Source organism: Babylonia areolata, chromosome 13 (assembly GCF_041734735.1).
Source record: "Babylonia areolata isolate BAREFJ2019XMU chromosome 13, ASM4173473v1, whole genome shotgun sequence".
In the NCBI taxonomy this organism is placed as follows: Eukaryota; Metazoa; Mollusca; class Gastropoda; order Neogastropoda; family Buccinidae; genus Babylonia; species Babylonia areolata.
Window position 1 is genome coordinate 36,461,067 of NC_134888.1, and position 24,857 is coordinate 36,485,923.

A 24,857-nucleotide genomic window follows, 5' to 3' on the forward strand; every position below is an offset into this window, starting at 1 on the left:
CTTTGAGCTTGGTCTCGGACCGACGATAGACGTTACATAAGTATACTTATCATTTATTCCTCCACCCATTCATTCATTATTCAATCATTCAATTCGTCTGTCTTCGAGCACGATGCTCACTGATGATTGCTTCCTTGTTTATATCAGCGGCAGAAATATCTTGTGTTGCTCATCGTCGCAAAATACTGCGTCGCTTCAGTGAACTAGGAAGTTCAACAGGGTTCGCTCCCATTGGTCACTGCCTCGCATACTATTATCTGGAACACGAAAGTTGCGTCTCCGCACCACCCTCAGCGTCCCCACACCACCCTCACATGACCGCCAAGTACTTTCAGCTCGCTCCTGTGACAGTTGTGCAATGCAGATCACGGCCTAAGCTGCTTCAGTTTTCTGTCGTGACCGTTCTCTGAGGATGGCGATACAGGAGTTAACTGTGATTTGTTCACTGCTGCTTTTTCTGCCGTATCACCATGCCGCTCAAAAGGAAGGTAACAATGTGATGGTTGCTTGCCTGCTTGATTGGTTGGTTGGTTGGTTGAAACATAAGTAGGCTAGCTGTTTTTGTTCTTCCCATTTTGTCATAATGCTGAAGATAAATTAATGAAGATATAAGACAGTACTAATGAGTTTTTTAATGACTGATTTGAATATGAAATAACTGGTCTGATGACAATTCTTTCCCTGAAATTTCGACTCGGTAATATTAATGAATGTAAAAAAAAAAAAAAAAAAAAAAAAAAAGGAAAAGAAAAAACCCACCAAAGGACCTAATGTGGAGGCTTATATACCGCGGTTCCCTGCTTTCAACAGTTAAAAAAACAAACAAAAAGAGATATGTAACATTATGAAATATAATAGTAAGAAAAAAAAGAGATACGATTCATCACCCACATATCATTCACGGCACAAAATATGGCACATCGCACACACACACACACACACACACACACACACACACACACACACACACACACACACACACAAGTAACTCGAGAAAATAAAACATCACAGACAGTTCGCATAAAAGTAACCAATTTAAAATATACCGTTAACATACCAACATTCAATCACACCTAACCCACTCAGCCACGCCACGCAAAAAAAAAAAACAAAAACAAAAACAAAACAAACAAACAAACAACAAACAAACAAAAACAATATTTAACGTCAACGTCATTACTCATGACCACACCAGGGAAAGCACCAGAAGTTAAATTTTGAATAGGTTGTTAACAACATGAAAACAAAGACTAACGACAGTAATGCAATGGAACACAAAACATATATTTGACTTGTTTAAAGTTTAATCCACTGGAAGGTCAGATGCATTGTCTATTTACAGTTTGAGCTATTTCATGACGGGCGCAATAGCCGAGTGGTTAAAGCGTTGGACTGTCAATCTGAGGGTCCCGGGTCCCGGGTTCGAATCACGGTGACGGCGCCTGGTGGGTAAAGGGTGGATATTTTTTTTACGATCTCCCAGGTCAACATATGTGCAGACCTGCTAGTGCCTGAACCCCCTTCGTGTGTATATGCAAGCAGAAGATCAAATACGCACGTTAAAGATCCTGTAATCCATGTCAGCGTTCGGTGGGTTATGGAAACAAGAACATACCCAGCATGCACACCCCCGAAAACGGAGTATGGCTGCCTACATGGCGGGGTAAAAACGGTCATACACGTAAAAGCCCACTCGTGTGCATACGAGTGAACGTGGGAGTTGCAGCCCACGAACGCAGAAGAAGAAGAAGGAGGAGAGCTATTTCATGCTTCTCCTTTCTTCTTTTTCGCCCTGAATTCTGTCATTTGGGCGCCGGACTGGATAACTGTTCGCTCGATTCCTCCAGCTCTGTGGGTTGTGTGTCAAAAACATAATAATAATAATAATGGTATTTATATAGCGCTGGATCTTGTGCAGAGACAAATCAAAGCGCTTTCGCACCAGTCATTCACACGCATGCATAACTCTAATACTGTAGAAACTAAAGACAAGGAGGGGCAGGCAAGGGAGGCTATTTTGGGAAGAGGTGGGTTTTAAGGCCAGACTTGAAAGAGCTGAGTGTGGAGACTTGACGAAGCGAAAAAGGAAGTTCATTCCAGTCGCAAGGTCCAGAAACAGAGAAAGAACGGCGGCCAATAGTCGAGTGTTTGAATCTGGGTATGCGTAAACAGAGTGGATCCGAGGCCGATCGTAGTGAGCGAGATGGAGTGTAGAGGTGAAGGCAGCCTAAACTATGGGTCTCTGCAACTGGTTTCTCCGTCCATTTTGCAATGCTATCAGTCCATCGCTTTTTCCTGCCTCCCCGTTCGTCTCTTTCTCCCAGCGGTTCCCAGGAGGACTGTTTGTTGTTGAACCAGTGTACTATTTGTTTCTCAGTTGGTCCATTGTGCTGGTTGAACATTTGGGTTCTTGTTCATGGGTGATATATTCGCATTTCTTCTTCTCCTTTTCACAGGCGGATCTGTGCACAATATGTACAAAGAACTTCAAATATTACCTGTTCATCTACTTATTAGATATAACACATTGATTCTTACGCATAAGATTGTTCATAACGCATGCCCACAATATTTAAAATCGTTATTTTGTTTCCAGCGTAAATCAGACAGAGCTATTGTCCCAAAGCCTAGAATTGATTTATTTAAGATGAGTCTCTCATTTTATGGAAGCATAGAATAGAACATACTTTCAAAGACATGTCGTCAAATTCCAGCCATATCTCTCTTTAAGTCAAACATAAAAATATTTCTATTCGATACTTTTGATTAACCTACTCGCGGTCTTTTGCAAATGCACGCTGTACTCAGTTCACTAGCTGCCATGCCATAATGAATGAAAAATTGAATGTGTGTGCGATCATGCTAGCAAATGAACAGTAAGTGCGCGCGCGCGCGCGTGTGTGTGTTTGAGTGTGTGGGCGTGAATGTGTACGTATGTCTTTGTTCGCTTGTTTTATGATATGCGCGCGCGCGCGCGTGTGTGTGTGTACGTACGTACGTACGTACGTGATGATGTACCAATTGCTCTTTTCATTGCTTTGTTACTTTTAATTGACTATTCCAGTTACTATTCTCATTTGTCGTTCTTATTATCTTATTTTATTTCATTTTATTTCTTTATTTTCATGTTTTGTGTCGTTCTTTATTTTCATGTTTTGTGTCGTTAAATGGACAGAATTGTAAAAAGGCCTTTACGGCGCCTAATTCTTTACCCATTAAAGATTCAATCAATCAATCAATCTTCTTCTTTTTCTTCCTCTTCTTGTTCTTCCTCCTCCTCCTTCTTCTTCTTCTTCACTGTAATGTGTAAAGCAAACCCAGTAAACTGGGCAAAACAACAAACAACCAAACAAAAAAATCCCACGTGGACCGGTGCTCTGGATGAAAAACAAAAACAAAACAAAACAAAACAAACAAACAAACAAAAACAACAAAAAACAAAACAAAACAACAACAACAACAAAAAAACAACCTGGGATGTTCGCATCTCCAGCTGGGCTAGTCTGGCAACTGTAGCACAGCCTCAGCCTTTGACACACTGTTTTCCAATGGCTGAGACGGGAGAACGGGGAGATGGACAAAAAACCAGGAATTCAGTAGAGTTGGTGCTTCGCCCGGGCTTCGACAACTCAGCTAAAGGCAGCTGGGGAGTATGTTGAGAAGGCAGAGGAGGGGATGCCATTCCAGATGCGGATAGTTGAGGGGGAGAAGGAATGCTTCTGAAAATCGGCAAGAGAGTATGGGATTGATAATTTCTATATCTGCATTCTGTAAGATCAGGGATTTGGCTGGAGAGTACCCTCGGATGGTCGCAGGTCAGAGAAGCCCTTGTCAAGTTTGTACATCAAACATTGCCTTTGCACTTTTCCCGCCGCCCTGGAGAAGTTTCAGCCTAAACCCAGAGACGAATTTTAAGGCACTGGAGGTAGGACTGAAGTCTGTGGAGACTGATGAAGAGGCGCGGAGGGGGTGAGAGGCGGGGGTTTAGAATGACACTGGAGGTAGGGGGTGTATGGACGCTACGCAGGAACAGGCCGAGGACGGAAACGGACACCACCACCACCACTGCCAGCAGCGTCATTATACTCGCTCCAGCATCATCATCAAGTATAGAAACAATGCTCAGTTTCGGTTTCGCCAACATTTCCGTCGTGAGATCCTGTCAGGGTCATAGTGTCTGCGGAATCATGGGGGCTCTCACGCCACGTAACCACGGCCTCAGCTTGAGAGAAAGTGACTCACGACCCGCGAGCAATTGTTGAGACTGAAATGTCAATCGGGGGAATTTCTGGGACGTCCCCCCTCCCCCACCCCCCATGCTGTTTCGGACCCCTCCCCCCTAACTCCCCCTCCCCCCCTACCCTACTTCACCAAAGCATACGTCCCAAAACTTCCCCCTCCCACCCACCGTAAATTTGTTTTTCATTTTCTGGAGTGCTCGTGTGTGTGTGTGTGTGTGTGTGTGTGTGTGTGTGTGTGTGTGTGTGTGTGTGTGTGTGAATATGTAAATGCATGTAGCTGAAGAAAAAGTAGCTGCTACAGTGTAGAACAAAACGCCAAATATAGACAGTGTTCCATGATGCTCCACTGGTTGATTTATCTATTATTTATCTGTTCATTCAGTTATCCATGTATTCATTTATAAGATTTGTTTTAGTTAAGTTTTTGGCATTTCATTTTCACTTCCTGCTTCTCTTTGGACACTAAGTGTTTTGGGTGTGGGTCGGGGGGTAGGGGTGGGGGTTGTCAGCCTGTCTAAGAAAAACTCATTGTATCTTGAGAGAGAGAGAGAGAGAGAGAGAGAGAGAGAGAGAGAGAGAGAGAGAGATAGAGAGAGAGAGAGGACAGGAAAAGATAATAGAATGCTTTTAATGTGATGAGACTTTAATGCTTATAAACCATAAAACAATACATACAAATGTCTATATTGCAACTTATTTGTTTTTGAAAGAATATAACTTTCTTTAAAAAGAGCCCCCACCCGCCCCTCCCCCACCCCCCCCAAAAAAACCCAACCCAAAAACAACAAAAAAAACAAACAAACAAAAAAACAAAAAACAAAAAAACAGAAAAAAACAACAACAGTGACTGTCGTTTGAGAGATTCCACGCCAAATGCTCACTCATTTTTATCGCGACAGTGATGGCTGTGATCAGGAGGGAAAACAGTGTGCCAGCACGTGGTGTCTTGTGAACGAAGCACGGCAGGCATCAGGTTGCTGGGCACCTCCAGAGTGACCCAGGATCTGCGGACTGCTGTCACGAGGACTGTGGCAGACGAACCTGGGTGTGGCTGTGTCTGGGGCAGTTTGGGATGAGGGAGGGGTGTGGGGGTAACGACGTGGACGTTTGGGGAGCAAAACAAAACGAAAAGACGTTTACAGACCAACCGAACAAAACGAAAACAAAACAAAACAAAACAAAACAAAACATAAAAAAAACAAAAAAAACACACAAAAAAACGACAACAACAACAACAACAAAAAAAAAAAAAAAAAAAAAGAAAGAAAAAGAAGTGTTCTAAACTCATCTGAAATAATCTAAAATATGGATATTTATTTAGAACATTGATATTGCTGTAAAGGATATGCCTTCAAGATGATGCGCAAGAAACTGCTTAAAATATTGTTCAGAAAACAATACACAAAGGCAGAGCAACACAAGAACAGTTCTTTATTGTCTGATTGGCGTTTTCCTGGATCGCTGCTGCCATTTTTTTTTATATTAGATCAACATTTATTTTTTTTTATTTTTTAATTTTTTTAAAATTTATTGTGCAGAGCATCAAACTAAAAGGATGAAAGACAAATCTTATACATACCTGCAGATAGTAAGCTTGAGAAAGTGTGGACGGGAAGAGGGCTAGTGAGAGGTGGGAGGGGCTACTTTAGGAAGAGGTAGATTTTAAGGCCAGTGTTGAACTAGTTGAGCGCAGAAACATTAGGGAGCAAGAAGTAGATCTCTCCGAGCCTTTTAATTAAAAGACTAACAAACTGATCATAGAATGAATCCCTGTTTTAGTGAGTGATTTTCTTAACTCTCTCCATACGAACGGCGAAAGAGACGACGTTAACAGCGTTTCATCCTAATTACCATCATCAAAAAATTGCAAGCGGAACGCTCTTATACTAAGAGGTGAATGTTGACAAAGCATACCACAGTTCTGACGACGAAAGCTAAAGGTTGGGTCATTCAGACACCCACTGGACATCCGAGGGGTCTGTGTAGAGGAGAAGAGAGGACTGGCCGTACTGAGTGAGTTAAACTGACCTGCTTTTGTTTTCAGCCTGTGACTTGAACACAACAGCTCTCCAGGGAACAGTCCATTCCCCCAACTTTCCCGGGAACTACTCCAACAACCAGACCTGTGTGTATATCATCACAGCACCTCCCGGCTATCAGATTACACTGACCTTCACCGACGTAGACATTGAACCTGCTCGGGCGTGCTTGTTTGACTTTGTACAGGTGAATAGATATTTTCTTTTTCATTGTTGATTCAACGTTTCCCTCGAGCCTTGGCAAAATTGCCATACACCAAATGTCATTATCTTATCGTTCATGTGATCAGTCCTCCTCTTCCACCTCATCACAATCATCATCGTCACCATAGCCACTGGAATACCAATAGCCTATCCAACGTATATAGAAGAATTTCAAATTTACACTATACTGACGTCTTTATTGAAAATCAACTGGCTTGATATTGCGTATTCTCACGATTCTTGTCACGTTCAAAATCTTTCTGAACATAAATTTGTCACTCATTGTGGAGTCAATGTCGACACCATCTTTTCTGAAAAACACGTTTATTCACAGAATATATCGCTTTTGTGAAGTTGTTAATACCTACAGTTTCATTTGGTGGAATAAAACAAAATATACTACACAACATTTTTTCAGACACAACCGAGGCTTTATCGCATTGTGAAAGCAGGGCAAGTCCACACCATTGTCATTCAATTTTAAACGAAAATAAAACATCTACACAATTATCAATAGGCCTATCATGTTCATTTTTTTTTACTTAATTGTTGAAGATCTACAAATATAGAAAAAAAAGTGATGAACCATGATAGGATTAATTTCCCTTACCTTGACAAGTGCAAATCAAAGAACTCAGTGCCTACTTATAAAATTACAGTTCTAAAGAACGAAAAAAAAGTTACTCTTTCACCCTCTGCTATACCCATGGGCAATCTTGTTCTTGATCGTAAAAAAAAAAAAAAAAAAAAAAAAAATCCTCCATTATTTTTTTCCGCAATTGATATTATAATCCCTCATAAATGTCCCTCTGGCATGACTGCTGTTAACAATTGTTTATACACCTTTCTTTTCCAGAAATTTCAGTACATTCATTTTTCTGTATCTGGTAAAGAAAAGGGGTATGCTAGTGATGTAATCACGCGCCCCCATGACAAAATCAGGTTTTATGGTCAGTGACAGTTACCTTTGGTAATCAGTAGCTACATACCCATCGTGAACGATGCCTCTTATGTATGGGCCACATTGTGTTTAACTGATGTCCGTGTGTGTGTGTGTGTGTGTGTGTGTGTGTGTGTGTGTGTGTGGTGTGTGTGTGTGTGTGTGTGTGTGTGCGTGCGTGCCACGTGTGTGTGTATGTGCGTGCCACGTGTGTGTGTGTGTGTGTGTGTGTGTGTGCAGATTCTGGATGGGCCAGATGAAAATTCCCCTAAAATTGTTAACCGTCTGTGCAACACGTCAGTCCCGGGTCCAGTGAGGACGTTTGGAAATCAGATGCGGATCAAGTTTGTCTCAGATTCATCAAATACCCGACGTGGCTTCAGAGCAACGTTTGTTTCAGGTTTATATAATCTCCTTGTTATCCAGTCTTTGTTGTTTATCTGTCTGCGCTCTCTCTGTCTCTATGTCTCTCAGTCTCTGTCTATTTGGGAGCGAGAGAACATTGGGTCTATGAAGGAGTAGCTATGCCTGTTGTGAATATATATCTAAATATTTAGGTCTTTATTTTTCAACAAGACTGAGTTTTACTGTCGCTTGTAAAGATCTTGCAAGCAGAGGAAAGCGTGCGGCATTGTGCATTATGCAAAAGTTATCTAGTTTAGGTAATCAATCTTTTGAAGTGTTTATTAGATTATTCGACTCTCAAGTTCAACCTATTACTCAATATGGCGCAGAAATATGGGGTCTTGATAATGCTGCAATGTATTGTGAGAAAGTCCATTTGTTTATGTTAAAGAAATTTCTGAAAGTATCAATAAAAACTCCAAATGATTTGATATATGGTGAAACAAATAGGTACCCAATACATCTGAACTCAGCTGTGAGGTGCATCAGGTACTGGCTGAAATTAACACGGTTAGATGAATCAAGATTACCCAGAAAAGCTTATAATATGTTGTGTGATTTGGATGTAAGGGGCAAGATTAATTGGGTAACAAAAGTGAGAGTTAAACTCTATGAAATAGGTATGGGATTTGTTTGGCTTAATCAAGGGGTGGGGGATATCTCAGGATTTATTCGTTAGTCTCCGCACCAGACTGATTGATTGTAGATGGCAAGAATGGAATGCTCATGTGCAAGAAAGTGATAGATTTCATGTGTATTATCAGATCAACTCTTTACATTGTGTCCCAACGTATTTATCCATGAATTTGGCAAAACATTTAAAATATGTTATGACAAGATTTAGGTTTGGGTTTTCAGATATTGCAATTCATCATTTTCGATACACACAGCATAGTGATCATGATCTTATTTGTCCATTGTGCACAAATGCAGAAGAAAACGAATTACATTTCATGTTTTGTTGTCCAAAGTTATGTGAACTAAGATATAATTTCATACCCCAGAAATATTACTCTCAGCCTTCTATGTTTAAACTAGTTTTGCTTATGACGTCACGTCGTGAAGAAGAAGTCAGACAGTTTGCAACTTATCTACACAAAGCATTCAAAATCCGGTCATTTAGTTGTTCCTGATTATCAATCTAGGTATTGTTTTGTTTTATTGTATTATATACTGTTTGTCATAATGTTTTCGAAATACGTTTACACACCACCCCTTCATAAGGGGCTAAGGCCTTTTTTGAATAAACCATCCGAATCCGAATCCGAATCAGTCTCTGTCTCTCTCTTTCTCTCTCTCTCTCTGCCTCTGTCATTCTTTATCTGTGTCTATCTGTCTGTCTGTCTGTCTCCCTCGCTCTCTCCGCCTAAATTCTCTTTCAGGTTCTCATTCTCCTCTAGGTATGTAGTGTTATAACTATCAATTTATATTCCTGCTCGTATAACCATTACTCAAGTCAGTTATAATGTGCAAATTGTACCGATATAAGGATTTTGCCTTTGGCTTATTCCTTTTACCGTTTCCTCTTCGTGGGATGCCGGGATGGAAAAACAACAACAAACGAAAAATATTGTGTCTTGTCTAGTTTATAGAATAACCCCCAGAAAACAGAGTTCAGTTTATTCAGTTCAGTTGATTTAATTTTCTTCAGTGAAGTTGAGTTAAGTGACCCATTGGCTGGAGTCATAAAGGTCAAGTTGTACAGGGTTGTTTATCATTATTATTATCATCGTCAGTTTCCTCTTTTTTGATTTATTTTACTTATTTATTTGTTTATATTACACCCCCATATGCTCATCGCACACCCCCTTCCAAGCACCAACCTCTACACCTACCCTGTCTGTCTGTCTGTCTGTCTGTCGTTATTTCACTCGATCACTCTCCTAAGAACTGCATACATTTCAAGAAAGATAACTCTTACACTTCTTCTTCTTCTGCGTTCCCTAGCCACGCTAGACTTTCAGTTCGGTTAGGACGGCGAAGTCCGCGGTCCGCCGTAGGGACCCCGCCGGTGCCCACAGTTTCTCCTGGAGATCCACCGGGCTGGGCCATGCCTGGTGTCTCAGAGCGTTGAAGGTGGGGCAGGACTGCAGGCTATGGGAGGGGGTTTGTGGGCCTGTGCCACAAGGGCACTGGTCAGTATATATCTTCAGACGGTAGAGATGGGAGAGGAGCTGACAGTGTCTCGTTCGCAGTCTGAAGATTGTGACATGTGCCGCTCTGTCCAGCTCATGGATGCCGTCTTTTTCGTCTTCCGGCCCGATGTCCTGACGTAGGCGCCATGCTTTCCTGAGGCTGTTTCTCAGTATCGTCTTTGCCTCGCTGTAGGACACTGGGTGCTCTAATTTGCTGCCTGCCTTGGATAGGCGGTCCGCCTCTTCATTGCCCCCTATGTCACAGTGGGAGGGGATCCACTGCAGCACCACGGCAGTTCTCTGTTTGAGGAGATTCAGTTCTTGCCTGATGTCTCTTAGGATCTGCTCTCCTCCTGGCGCCTGGAGACTCTGCAGGATAGACTTGCAGTCAGTCAGGAACACTGTGTTGGTGGGTAGTGTGTCTTCCTGGCTGAAAGTCTCGGCTGCGAGTAGCAGACCACAGGCCTTAGCACGTGGTGGACAGGGTACCTATAGCCGCTGCCTTTCTGGTGGTTTTGCCGTCAGGGAATCTAATATACACCCCACTTCCTCCGTTCTTCACTGCCTCTTCAGCAGACCCATCTGTGTATGCTCTTGCCCAGGTATTGGGAGGGTATTTTGTGCTTAGTGTTTCCAGAGTCAGCGAATTTAGTTCAGCTACTATGTGGCACTCCTTGCTCTCGACACCTGGGATGTTGAGCATGATGGCGGGGGTGTCTGCGTGTCAGTCCTCATAGTCTTGGAGGGATTCAGTTGGCTGGTTGGTTGCCGACAGAGGGTGGTGGTGTTTCCTCTCAAGAGCCTGATGTGGTTTGGGCTCCATCGCTTCAGTCGGTTCTTTGTGTGGATTTTCAGTTTGGGGAGAAGGGGCCGTGAAGGGAGTATCTTCAGTTTTTGCATTTTGCCTCAGGAGTTGTTTTATTATTATTATTTTGTCTCCTTTCTTCTAGTGAAAGGAGGCCTGCTTTTTCCCCCCATTGCTGACACTGGAGTGGTTTTCATGCCGCCTGTGATGAGTCTGAGGCCAGCATTCTGTGTCTTGATCAGGCTGTCGAGGTTGGTCTTAGCAGCAGTTGACCAGGCATTGGCGGTGTATTCCATGTGGCGTCTAACTGTTGCGGTACACACTGTTTTTAGTATTTCTGTGTTGGCTCCCCATTTTGTTCATGCCAGCTTTTTCATCAGGGCTATTTTCCTGAGACTTCTGCTGTGCATGGAGCTAACTTGAGGGGTCTAGGAGATCTTTCTCTTACACACATTTAGCTTCCCTCGCAACAATCAAGATTCCGTTCTACACAATCGCTTTCGCTTTCTTCTTCATCTTCTTCCTTCAGGTGAACACCTTCATCTTTTTTGAAGATTACATCATACTTAAGAAGGGACACCCCGGGAAGCAACAACAACAGCAACACCTTTAGGTTTGGTGCTGGAATGTCTCTACCGAGAGTGCACAACTGCTGCACTGTCTGTGAGCACATTCCACTCCGGGATGGTTCTTGGAAGGAAGGAGTATTTGCGGTACTTCGTTCTGCAGGAGGGGATAGGGTAGGACTGGGAGTTGGTGTGGCGGGCTCGACGTCTACCAGGAACTGGGGACGGAGCGCACTGGCTGTCTATTGAGATCAGTTTGTTATGGAACCTGTAGAAGTTTGTATGGTATGCCTTTTGTCTTCTACTCTGCAGTGTTGGCCATTCCAGGTTGGTCAACATGTCGTCTGCACTGGAGGTTCTTGTGTACCTTTGGCACACCCACCTTGCAGCTCGACCTTGGACAGCCTCCTAGCTCATGATATGCTTGTTATGAGGGTCCCAGACCAGGACTGGTCGGACGAATGTCTCGTTAGCCCTGTCCTTCGCTTCCTTTGTATTTATCTTCAGGGTCCCCCTGAGAAAGCCCAGAGTTCTGCTTGCTCGGTTAGTGATGATGTGGATGTGAGGCTCCCAAGATATGTCCGCTTCAGGGGTGATGCCAAGGTACTTGGTGGTGGTAACCTCTTGCAGTTGTTGGTTGTGGAGAACTATGTCATGTTCCACTTCTATGTTATATTGTTTTGTCTGTAAAAGGCAGATCACTATGCATCGCTTCCTAGTCTCGTTTAGTGTTGTAATCTGTGTCCGTTCTCCGTCCATTCGGTGAGTTCAGTGCTGTCCAAGTAGTAGTTCAGTTCATTTCAGTTACTCAGGAAGGCGTCACTGAATTCGGACAAATCAATGTACACTATACAACATTTGCAATAGAGATGCCTGACCAGCAGCTTAACCTAACGTGCTTAGTAGAATAGTGGTAGTAGTAGGAATAGTGGCAGAAGTGTTGGCACATGTTTTCCTTTCCGCTCCATTGTGTGACTAGCCTTGTTGTGAACACTGCTCATTCCGTCGTAAGGGGAAAGCAGTGTTAGCTGTAGTAGCAGAACTAAGGCGAAGAAAACAACAGAATAATATCAACAACAGCTTGGAACCAGTTAAACTACCGTAAGGCTTACTGAATTGTTGGGTTAACCCTGGCCAACGTACACTTAGGGAATAGGCCTCAAAGTCACGTCCCCGTGCAATTGTTAGTGACTGCCCCTTGGGGACAGCAGTCCTGGAGTTAATGATCTCTGCTACACCATGTTTCACAACACAATGAATATTATGTTTGATTTTAAAAGCAGTTAAGAAAGCGCCAAACAACTAAGACAATTTACAAATCATGAATATTCCCACAGCCAACCTCCAGGCCCCCTTCTTCCTCCTGGCCAGCAGTGTCCAATCACTTGTGGGAGGCAGCATCCGTCGGACTGACGTGGAGACCAAAACCAACTACATTGTTCCCATGGAGGATGCCTTGTTTCAGCCCATAGCTGTGGATTATGACCCTGTGGAACAGACCATCTATTGGACAGAGGTGAGCTATTGTATGCCTGCGCCGGAGGGTTACATGAGTCAAAATGCATCCTCATATTCCTGTCAGAATGGTGAATTATATATATATACACTCTTTGTAAACTTTTGGTTTTTTAGTGACGTTTTCTCGGAAAACTAGTGTGTGGAAAGCAATGGGGATGCAAGAGTTTTACAAAGGTTTCTTGGATGAGCGTGTGTGTGTGTGTGTGTGTGTGTGTGTGTGTGTGTGTGTGTGTGTGTGTGGTATATTTGTATAATTTCAGTCACACTTGCTGTCCTTTTACCTGACATTCTGAAATGATAAACAGAGGCGGGGTGTGGATAATGCAAGCTTCATCATAGCTTAACAGCAAGTGCTGGGGCACTCATCCTGGTTTAAACTGGACGGTGCAACCTTTCTTTGACTGGTGGTAAAGTGGTTTTGTAAAATTATGGTTGACTCTCTACCTCCTTTTCTTGCATGTTTTTCGTTCTCTGCAAAACATCTATTCAAATTTTGAAAGGAGGATGGGGTGGGGAAACAGGTGGCAGGTGATAGGCGAATTGAAGTTATTTGGAATTTTCATTATTTTGAGTAGAGGTGAGGGATAAGAAAGCAGATGAATTAGAATGAGGATGTGTCACTGTTTATTTGACAATGATAACATTCATTCTAAATTATACTCCCTGACAAATAGAACGATCTCATGTTCTTACTGGAAAAATTAGAATGATTTCGCCATCCGACACTAATGCAAAGGTACATAACTAATATTGGCTTTGATAAGGTGCATTTATTTCCGCACTATGAATATAACAGATCCTGTGATGAGCTGAGCAAGGCATGGCCTCCATGATTACAGTTGTGAGCATTTATATGTGACAGCTTGCTGTGAGTGTAAAGGTTCACTTGATACATTGTTGTATGTTGTATTCATGTCATTTGTTAAATTTACATGTAAATGAACACATGTATTTCCTTCTGTGAGTGTGAGTCACGTCCGATGTGGTGAATTGCTGGGAGTTTTATGACCCTGCTTGGTGTGAATGTTAAAGCTCACGTGATGACTGCCTGAAAATGCAAGGACACAATGATCATATATGTTTGCTGTGGATGTACAAACTCGATATCATAACTATGCAGTTGTATTATTTGTTTTTCCCTGCTGTACTGTACTGTACACAGAAAATAACCAGTTGTGCTCTAACCAGGTGGGGCTACGCAAAGGCATCCGAGGGTCGGCTCTCAATGGAAGCGGCATACACTCAGTGCTCAGTACTGGCAAAGGTCAGTATCCGTCACGTTCCTGTGATCTGACAAGTTATTTCTAATGAGAAGAATAATAGTTGCTGCTTTTGAACAGCTGGCGTATTGTCCTATTGTGGTTTTGTAATCAACAGAGCCAATGTATTTATATTACCTCAGACAAGGAGTATGCTTTCACTTTCATGTTTCTTTGTCTGTCAGTGGGATAGAATGTGCAAAATGTTAAGGCAGACTTTCCTTTAATTTTGTGGAAGTCGTGGCTGTAGGCCAAGGCCCAGTGATCAGATTTTGATAATGATTTGGATATCCAGGTCTTGGGAAGTTTTGAAGGATCCTTCACAATAATGAGAAAAGGCAAACTGTAATGGTTATTGTGATAATGAATGATGGATTTCCATGAAACTTTCAGGAATGGTCGGCCATCGGATAACGACAAATAAAGATCCTTGCTTTTTTTGCAAGATGCTTTTGAAGTTGTCAAAATTTTAGTTGTGTTCTCTCCAATGTGTATATATAAAGTATATGTATTTTTTATTGAAAGACAAAATCAGAAATTAGATTTTTCAAAAATAGGATTCCACGTTAAAAACGAAAAGAATGGAAACAATAACTTATATCAAAATGAAATGCTTTTTTTTTTATTAACATTGAAACAGTCAAAATACATTCAATGCTTCAGAAGAATGCATTTTTTTTTCTAGAAAGGCTTACTCATGTCAACAATTTCTTTCTGACTTAATGCTATTTTCAGCTTCAGTTATGGATGGGCTGGCCGTGGATCCCCTGTCCAGACTGATCTTCTACACAGACACAGGGAGAGATTTAATCGCCATGCTGACCATGTCCACGTTTGCCCACAGGACCATCATCAGCACGAGTCTGGACAAACCCAGAGCCATTGTGCTCAACACTGCTGATGGGTGGGTGATTTAAGTTGTTGTTGTTGTTGTTGATATTGTTGTATTTGCTGGTTAGTATTGCACTCTTGATAAACAGGCCAGGGGTCCCCACCATGTAAAAATGAAGTGTTACGCCTGTATGTTTTCATACATCAGTAACGTAATATATCAGAAAAGGGCATGATAGAATGCAAACTAATGGAATGGCATAAATCTCTCTCTCTCTCTCTCCCTCCCTCTCTCTCTCTCTCTCTCTCATGCGCTTATCTTTCCCTTGCACACATATACCTCGTGTGACAGACTTGTGGATTTCCCACAAAACTCCTGTTTGTGTGTGCAGAGTAATGTTCTGGACGGACTGGGGAGCAGTCCCGAAGATAGAGAGAGCCAACTATGACGGCAGTGACAGAAGGACCCTGGTCAGCACTGGACTCCTTTTACCAAATGCCTTGGCCCTGGATGTTCCTAGTATGTGATGTAACAGTTGTTGGAGAGAGAGAGAGAGAGAGAGGGAGAGATTTAAAACATAAGAGATGGTGTGTTTTTTTGTTTGTTTGTTGTTGTTGTTTAAGCCAGAGCGCCCTTCTGAATGGTTGGGAACCAACCGGTGAGATCTTTTATCCAAGAGTCTGTACGAAGGTGACTGCCATTTGCTCAAGCTACAGACAGACAAAAGAAATACATCACTAGTTTGAAATTTGTATAATATCCTTTATGGCATTAGTAGAGTTTTATAGAAATATTGCCTATGATTTTTGACTTTTTGGTTATCCATTTATGAAAGGAAATAATTGTCTAAATACATTCTCAATAGTACCATGTTCCATGCATTACTTCCCTTTCCAGTCTTCCTTGCTTCATTTGATTTGCATTTGTCAGTCTTGATAAGCGGATTCAAATTCAAAATTTCTACAAATATGTCGCAAGATCAGAGGTAAGGAGCGTAGGAAGTTTTCTTGGACATGGGTTAAAGTGTTCCCGACAAACTTATTTATTAGTGATTGTGCACCTTTTGGGCCGTAACAGTTGGTACTCCATTCTGGCTTTCAGAAAGTGTTGTGGCCTTTTTTATTGACTCACTTGTGGGTTTACACAACACGTACCTCCTCTTGTTGGAGGTAAGTGGAAGAGCGGTTAAGACGCACATCTGTCAATACAGAGAGGAGAGTCCGTGACGGTCTGGTTTCTGCCAAATTTGACTGGAAAATCAAACTGAGCGTCTAATCATTTGGATGAGACGATAAACCAAGGTCCACTCTGATATGTATATATATATATATATATATATATGTTATATGGATTCAAGGCCTGACCAAGCGTCTTGGGTTACGCTGCTGGTCAGGCATCTACACAGCAGATGTGGTGTAGCGTACATGGATTTGTCCGTATTCAGTGACGCCTCCTTGAGAAACCGAAATTGAAATCGAAACAGTTATTCCTCTTCATGCACATGAAATACCTCACACACACACACACGCGCGCGCGCGCGCGCACGCACGCACGCACACACACACACACACACACACACACACACACACACACACACACACACACACACATGCACACTCCATCACAGCAGGTAATACCACACACACCCTCAACCCTGTGCTCTGCCCATGGGGTTCCAGACAATCTCCTGTACTGGGTGGATGCCGCGTTGGATATGGCGGAGGTGTCTGACATGGAGGGAAGGAAGCGGAGTCGAATTCTGCGTATGTCAAGTTCTCCGCACCACTTCTTTGGTATGACACTGCTACACGACGTCATCTACATCACGGACTGGTATAAACGGTGAGTAGAAAGCACTGACAACCACTAGGGGAAAACTACCGATGTTTCCGCACTGTAAAGTACAAAAACATAAGTAAGCTAATCCCTTGCAGAGTCAGTTGCATGTATCTGACAAGAGCCACATGTATTTCGGTTTTGTCCCAAAGGTGAGCAATGTTAAAAAACAAAACTGACCTGGTGTTGAGGCACAGGGCAAAGAGAACCACAAACTGCACAGGAGTAAGGATGCAGCCGTGCTTGGCACCACTGTGTATATTGAAAGGCTTAGAGGAGCTGCCCTTGTACTACAGTCCATGTTATTGTGGAAGGAATCAACCAGGCTGTGCAGGTTTGGTGGACAGCCTGTTTTGGGGAGAATGTGGAAGAGACCTCAGCTGACCAGTTTCACTGTCTTGGTGAGAACCTTCAAAACGATGAAGTGGGGCATCTTTTGTTGTTTACACTTCTCCATGTGTTGGCCGAGGGGGAAAATCATGGCTCTGCACTATGCTTTAGGCTAGATACATTCAACCAGCATTTGTAGGAAAGCCAAGATATACTTAGCCGATAATGTTGAAGAGAGGTATGCTTTTGAAATTATCACTGTCATTTCTTCCAGCTTTCGTCTGGCACAGAGCAAAGAAAGTGAAATAAAAACCAAAGCACATGAAACTGATAACATCTGCATATAGAAGACCTTTGTATGTAATCGTTATGTGACTGTCTGAACAGAAGCGATAAGGCACTTATCCTTCGTTTTGATGTCAACACCCTCAATATTACACTCTACGGAGCAATCTCAGGTGGTTTTCGTCTCAACGATATCCACGCCGTCAACCCCAGGCAGAATTCTGACAACAGTAAGCTGTGTGCATGTCAGTCTGTGCAAAGCTCTGTGTGTGTGTGTGTGTGTGTGTGTGTGTGTGTGTGTGTGTGTGTGTGTGTGTGTGTGTGTGTGTGTGTATGTATGTGTGTGTGTGTGTGTGTGTGTGTGTCTGTGTGTGTGTGTCTGTGTGCGTGCGTGTGTGTATGTATGTGTGTGTGTGTGTGTGTGTGTCTGTGTGTCTGTGTGCGTGCATGTGTGTATGTATGTGTGTTTGTGTGCATGCATTTCAGTCTGTGTTGAGCTCTCTCTCTCTCTCTCTCTCCTTGTGTGTGTGTGTGTGTGTGTGTGTGTGTGCGTGCGTGCGTGCGTGCGTGTGTGTGTGTGTGTGTGTGTGTGTGTGTGTCTGTGTCTGTGTGCGTGCGTGTGTGTATGTATGTGTGTGTGTGCATTTCAGTCTGTGTTGAGCTCTCTCTCTCCTTGTGTGTGTGTGTGTGTGTGTGTGTGTGTGTTCTTCTGTTTGTGTTGACGTTCAGTCTTTGTGTGTCTGTGTGTCAGTCCACCTTTTGTCTGACTATCTGCAGTCAGTGCCTCCGAATGTGACACGCAGTCTTTCAGGTGTTGGTTTTACATCAGCACAGTATCCCATTGGTTTCTTGATTTGTCAGTTGATCCTTGGGAATGGTGAAAATGGTGAGAGGTGGGCCGTCTGTTGATGTAATGTCCGTTCTCTACAAGCGATATTACATAATGCTATAGATTTGTCTGTGTGTGAATGCGTGTGCTTGAACGTGTCACCTTTAGTCTTGTTGTTACGTTGTCCAGGTGTTAACGGATGTGGAAAGAACAACGGAGGGTGTGAGGCATTTTGCGTGCCGTTGCCAAGCAACCGCAGAAAGTGCATGTGCCCAGATGGGCAGACTCTGGCCAGAGACCAGCGCTCCTGTGTGGACGGTAATGATGATAATAATATCATTATCATTGTTATCAATGTCATTATTATTATTAATTGTAGTAGTAGTAATGTTATTTTGAATTGATATTAGTATAAATGATAAATATATACATGAAATAAACTGACAATAACATAGACGTACCTGTCACATGACAACCAAGAAAGAAAACTAAGGTGCTTACAGTGAAGCAGTTGATGCCTGCCAGTGCTGTGACGATGGATGGCACCATTGAAGGTATGCAGGAGAACTAGGGTCAGGTGTTGTCACACCTGCCAGTGCTGTGACTAGTGTAGGTGTGAAGAACTAGGGTCAGGTGTTGTCACACCTGCCAGTGCTGTGACTACAGGTGTTGTCACACCTGCCAGTGATGTGACTAGTGTAGGTGTGAAGAACTAGGGTCAGGTGTTGTCACACCTGTCAGTGCTGTGACTAGTGTAGGTGTGAAGAACTAGGGTCAGGTGTTGTCACACCTGCCAGTGCTGTGACTAGTGTAGGTGTGAAGAACTAGGGTCAGGTGTTGTCACACCTGCCAGTGCTGTGACTAGTGTAGGTGTGAAGAACTAGGGTCAGGTGTTGTCACACCTGTCAGTGCTGTGACTAGTGTAGGTGTGAAGAACTAGGGTCAGGTGTTGTCACACCTGTCAGTACTGTGACTAGTGTAGGTGTGAAGAACTAGGGTCAGGTGTTGTCACACCTGCCAGTGCTGTGACTAGTGTAGGTGTGAAGAACTAGGGTCAGGTGTTGTCACACCTGCCAGTGCTGTGACATGTGTAGGTGTGAAGAACTAGGGTCAGGTGTTGTCACACCTGTCAGTACTGTGACTAGTGTAGGTGTGAAGAACTAGGGTCAGGTGTTGTCACACCTGCCAGTGCTGTGACTAGTGTAGGTGTGAAGAACTAGGGTCAGGTGTTGTCACACCTGCCAGTGCTGTGACATGTGTAGGTGTGAAGAACTAGGGTCAGGTGTTGTCACACCTGTCAGTGCTGTGACTAGTGTAGGTGTGAAGAACTAGGGTCAGGTGTTGTCACACCTGCCAGTGCTGTGACTAGTGTAGGTGTGAAGAACTAGGGTCAGGTGTTGTCACACCTGCCAGTGATGTGACTAGTGTAGGTGTGAAGAACTAGGGTCAGGTGTTGCCACACCTGCCAGTGCTGTGACTAGTGTAGGTGTGAGGAACTAGGGTCAGGTGTTGTCACACCTGCCAGTGCTGTGACTAGTGTAGGTGTGAAGAACTAGGGTCAGGTGTTGTCACACCTGCCAGTGCTGTGACTAGCGTAGGTGTGAAGAACTAGGGTCAGGTGTTGTCACACCTGCCAGTGCTGTGACTAGCGTAGGTATGAAGAACTAGGGTCAGGTGTTGCCACACCTGCCAGTGCTGTGACTAGTGTAGGTGTGAAGAACTAGGGTCAGGTGTTGTCACACCTGCCAGTGCTGTGACTAGTGTAGGTGTGAAGAACTAGGGTCAGGTGTTGTCACACCTGCCAGTGCTGTGACTAGTGTAGGTGTGAAGAACTAGGGTCAGGTGTTGTCACACCTGCCAGTGCTGTGACTAGTGTAGGTGTGAAGAACTAGGGTCAGGTGTTGTCACACCTGCCAGTGCTGTGACTGTGGAAGGTACCAGTGAAGGTGTGCAGGAGAACTGGGGTCAGGTGTTGTCAAACACATTGAGATAGATAGATAGATAGATAGATAGATAGAGGGAGAGAGAGGGAGAGAGAGAGAGAGAGATTGTTTGAATAACGGTTTTATGCTGAAGTTACCTCATCATCATCATCATCACCATCTTCATCTTCTGTTCTCTCTCTCTCTCTCTCTCTCTCTCTCTCTCTTTTCTTTTCACCCCACTCTTTCTGTCTAAACAGAGGCGCACACAGTCATGTCAACCACGACGTCAACAACCGCATCAACAACAACCCGGCCAACAACAACCCGGCCAACAACAACCACGCCAGCAACAACTACGTCAACAACCCCATCTCTGGCCACACCTGCACCAGCTGCCTTTTCCGTGGTCGTCACCACAGCCGACTCACAGCCCTTCAAAACGAATGGAGATGGTGAGATGACCTTGACCTGTGACCCCGTCATGGCCGTCGACGTAGCGTCTTACGCCTGGAGCGTGCCCTGCAGGAGACAGACGGGGAACACGTGCGTGTTCACACCTCGCCCAGCAGAGGATGATGGGAAGACTGTCACGTGCACGGTAACGACCTCTGATGGCTGGGTCAGGTCGGGCGAACTGCAGATTGAACTGATCTGTGAGTACTCAGTACACTGCTGGTGTGTTTGTTAAAACAACAACAGACTTTCTGCCTGTGAAAAGAAAGATACACACTTACAGATAACAACCTGAACAAGTTGCTGTTGCATTTTTATCCGTAAATACAAAACGGGAAAAGACTACCTTTGTATTAGCAAGCAATCTGTGCTGTGCTGTGTTTGTGTGTGTGTGTGTGTGTGAGAGAGAGAGAGAGAGAGAGAGAGAGAGAGAGAGAGAGAGCTTAGCAACATGTGCTCAGCAACAAGTGGTGTAAAAAGTAGAATTGGTAGAATGACAGTAACGTATTAATAGGACCTGTCCATTTTATCCTCTTGTGATGTGGAGAGGAGAGCGAGACGTCAGAGTTCATGGTCTTTTCTCGGCAGTTTGAAATCTGTCATTTTTACTGTGTGCCTGTATATATTTGTGAAACAACATTGTCATTATCTTCTTTTTCTTCAACATCGTTTATCATCCCTATCATCATGTTCATTGTCATCATCTTTTTTTCTTCTTCTTCAAACCTCCAAGGCAAAAGGCTGTATTCTCTCACACAATATGATAGTCCCCGATTTAATTCTGTTGAAATAGAGATACTGAATTGTATTATCTAATCATATCAGAATTTTGGTGTGGACATTCCATAGCTTAGAAGTTCCTTCACATCAGTAGATTGGTTGTTTCATTTGCAGCATTAACTGCAATCAGTGAGTTTGAATATCAAGAAAAAGTTAAAACAACGTAACCTTGCACACACAAAAAAAGATAAAAGGCTAGATTTTGGTCAGTGATTTTCAGTGAGAGATCGAGACAAGTGAACTGAAGCTGCAGTTCTAACACACACAGTGAGTTGGATGATGGCATCGCCGTTTCAGATCATTCATTGGCTCACAGGTGAATTTAGAATAGTTGTGTTCAGAATATAAAGCATCATTGTCTTTTCATCTATACATAACTACCTGCATTCCTAGTGGAGATAAGGGCATATGGAAGATGTGAATAAGAAGTCCGAAACGTTGAAAGGATTACTCTGCCATATAGCAACCTGTATTTTTAGTCTGCTGTTGTACACTTCCGTGGTGTATACTGCACACTTCATTGTTTCACTGTTTTACCATGAGTGTACCACGTGTCATTGTCTGTGCACAGACCCTCCTCAAGAGGCTCCCACCATCAACGGTCATTCCGAGGACACAGTGTACCAGCAAGGAGACAGTCTGACCATGACCTGTTCTGTCCACGGCGGCAAGCCTATAGTGTCGTCTGTGTACTTTACCTGCGGCGCCCATGAGGATACCACTCCGGACATCGTCGGCAAGATAGAGGTACACAGCCTCCTCTCCATCGCTCCACTCACAACGGAAGATGACGGGAAGACATGTTTCTGTACGGCGAAATGGCAAGACACCGACTGGTACAAGATGAGCGCCACGGCAGTCCTCAGAGTTCAAGGTAAGATTCATCATCGTCTTCTTCTTCAGCGTATTCATACCAGGGAGAAAGATGGCAGAATGGATTAGACGCTCATCTTCCAGTGTACTGGCTAGGGGTTTGGGTTTGATCCCCGCTCTTGCTCCCAATTTTTAACTAAAAAAATCAAACTGAATGTCTTAATCAGATGATACGATTAAATATGAGGTGTGATTTCATGGTAAAATGGTTGCATTTTGTCATTGTACATATCCATATTGTCACTGCGTTTTGTGTTTTGCTTTTGCTGCCCCTTCATCTGTGCCACGTGTGTTTCATGAGTTCAGTATGGCTTGATGGCAATGAACTTCTCTCTCCCCCCACCCCCCTGTATTGTTATATTGTTTTGGCATATGGCAGCCAGTTTTTATCAGTGCAGCTCCCCTCTTGCATATAGTGTCTCAGCATATCATCACTGCGGGCAGTGACCAGTGCGCATCAGTCTCTCTGAGATCTGAGTTGTAGTGTCCAGGCGCGTGTCTCTCACTTCACGATTTGCAGATTGAGAGGTTTACCTACCAGCTGGGATAGTTTATAGAATAGTGACTAGTTGATTGATCCTTTTTGAATTAATTTGATTTGATATGGATACTTCTATAGCTTTGTGTATTTGGTTGGAGACCAATCGCTAAGCGCTTTACATACTCGGGGCCATTTACACAACAGGCTGCCTACCTGGGTAGAGCTGACTGATGGCTGCCATTGGGCGCTCATCATTCGTTTCCTGTGTCATTCAATCAGATTTCAGGCACGCACACATACACACTCAGACAGACATGTAACATTTTACGTGTATGACTATTTTGTTTATTTACCTCGCCATGTAGGCAGACGTACTCAGTCGGTTTTTGGTGGTGTGCATGCTGGGTATGTTCTTGTTTCCTTAACTCACCGAACGCTGACGTGGATCACAGGATCTTTAATGTGCGTATTTGATCTTCCGCGTGCGTATATACACGAAGGGGGCTCAGGCACTAGCAGGTCTGCACATATGTTGGCCTGGGAGATCGGAAAAATCTCCACCAGGCGCCGTTACCAAGATTCCAACCCGGGACCCTCAAATTGAAAGTCCAACACTTTAACCACTCGGCTATTGCATCCTTTTATCTGTTTCAGCAGGAAGCAAACCCAACGAACAAGGGTTGAACATCCCCGTAGTCACAGGTGGAAGTGCTGGTGCTGTTATCGTCATCGTTGTGATCATCATCCTTGTCTGCATTGTTGCTAGAAAAAGTAAGTTCTTCTGCCTGTGATATTAGAAAATTCAAATAAAATTCACCACCAGCTTCCTTTTTTGTTTGTTTATTTAATTACCCCGTCCGTCCCCCCCCCCCCCCCCCCCATTTTATCCCTCTCTATTCGCGTGTCTTTGGAAGTGTGAATTTGAATGCATGCCTGTTTAAACTTCCTTGTGGTGAATAGACGGTAAACCAAAGATGAAGGAAATGAAGATTTTCAGCTGCTGTTTCACACTTCTTTTTCTGGATGAAGTAAAATTCAGTAAAGATGGGTTAACCCTCCATGTTGGCAGTGTGGCTGCAGGTACAGTATGACGTGTGGACCTGTCATGAAGGCAGCAAACAGGTTAACTCATTTAACCCTGCGCCCGATATTGCTTGGGTGCCTCCAGAGCAGTTTTAACAACCTGCGCCCGTTTCATTAACTCACTCAGTACGGCCAGTCCTCTCTTCTCTTCTACACAGACCCCTCGGATGTCCAATGGGTGTCTGAATGACCCAACCTTTAGCTTCCATCGTCAGAATGGTGGTATTCTTTGTCAACATTCACGTCTTCAGTATAAGAGCCTTCCGCTTGCAATATTTTGATGATGGTAACTGGGGTGAAACGCTGTTAACGTAGTCTTTGTCGCCGTTCGTATGGAGAGAGTTAAAATAGTTTCCACGTTCCTCCATATGCACAAACTGCAGGCAAAAGGGACCAGCCTCTACAGTATATCCGGCTGTGTCCATATATGTCAGTCAATTTCTGTATATTTCCCACACCACAATGGCCAAACGTCAGAGACTTCCTCTCTGGGAGGTGAGAGCATCAGTCTGCATCATCATCATCATCATCATTATATTATTATTATTATTATTATTGGTGTTGTTGATATTATAATTATTACTCTTATAATCGTTATTGATATTAGTATTGATATTCATTTATTCATTATTCATCTATTTATCCATTCGCTTATTTACTGTTCCATTTTCATTTCTATGTTTGCCTTTTTTCCTTTCCTACCCCACCAGGAGAACCACTCTACGACAAGCCGGACAAATGCAGATACAGGACGCTGACGTACCACAGGCAGCAGCCGCAGCCGCCGCTTTTTGTAGGTCAAGGTCAGGTTCACGGTCAAGGCCAGCCTTTCGTGATCCACAGGACCTGTGAAGGGGGCCGCTCTGACTTCGATGACGTGGAGGACAACGAAGGCAGCTCACACTACGATACATTGGACAACATCTCGAACATGGCTGTAGCCACTCTTGGTCTGGCTGTTTGTTTCGGTTTTTTTTTTTTTGTTTTGTTTTTTGCAGTGGTGATGTGTTTGATTTGATTTGATTTTGATACTTATAT

General features: G+C 43.5%; 1 protein-coding gene across 2 annotated transcripts in view; it reads left to right on the plus strand.

The window, feature by feature from the left end:
* The first annotated feature begins 286 nt into the window (after positions 1 to 286).
* LOC143289237 (uncharacterized) overlaps positions 287 to 24,857 on the plus strand; it is a 28,504-nt gene continuing 3,933 nt past the window's right edge. Inside the window, exons 1-14 of one of the 2 annotated variants that reach the window (XM_076598212.1) lie at positions 287 to 488; positions 6,286 to 6,467; positions 7,665 to 7,824; positions 12,673 to 12,851; positions 14,042 to 14,117; positions 14,848 to 15,016; positions 15,336 to 15,463; positions 16,624 to 16,786; positions 17,498 to 17,625; positions 18,414 to 18,542; positions 20,407 to 20,802; positions 21,954 to 22,256; positions 23,391 to 23,507; positions 24,530 to 24,769. In XM_076598212.1, coding sequence (XP_076454327.1) covers positions 413 to 488; positions 6,286 to 6,467; positions 7,665 to 7,824; positions 12,673 to 12,851; positions 14,042 to 14,117; positions 14,848 to 15,016; positions 15,336 to 15,463; positions 16,624 to 16,786; positions 17,498 to 17,625; positions 18,414 to 18,542; positions 20,407 to 20,802; positions 21,954 to 22,256; positions 23,391 to 23,507; positions 24,530 to 24,769 — 2,446 coding nt within the window. In that variant the 5' untranslated portion in view covers positions 287 to 412. The remainder of the gene's footprint in view (positions 489 to 6,285; positions 6,468 to 7,664; positions 7,825 to 12,672; positions 12,852 to 14,041; positions 14,118 to 14,847; positions 15,017 to 15,335; positions 15,464 to 16,623; positions 16,787 to 17,497; positions 17,626 to 18,413; positions 18,543 to 20,406; positions 20,803 to 21,953; positions 22,257 to 23,390; positions 23,508 to 24,529; positions 24,770 to 24,857) is intronic. The other variant, XM_076598213.1, reaches the window with a different exon arrangement.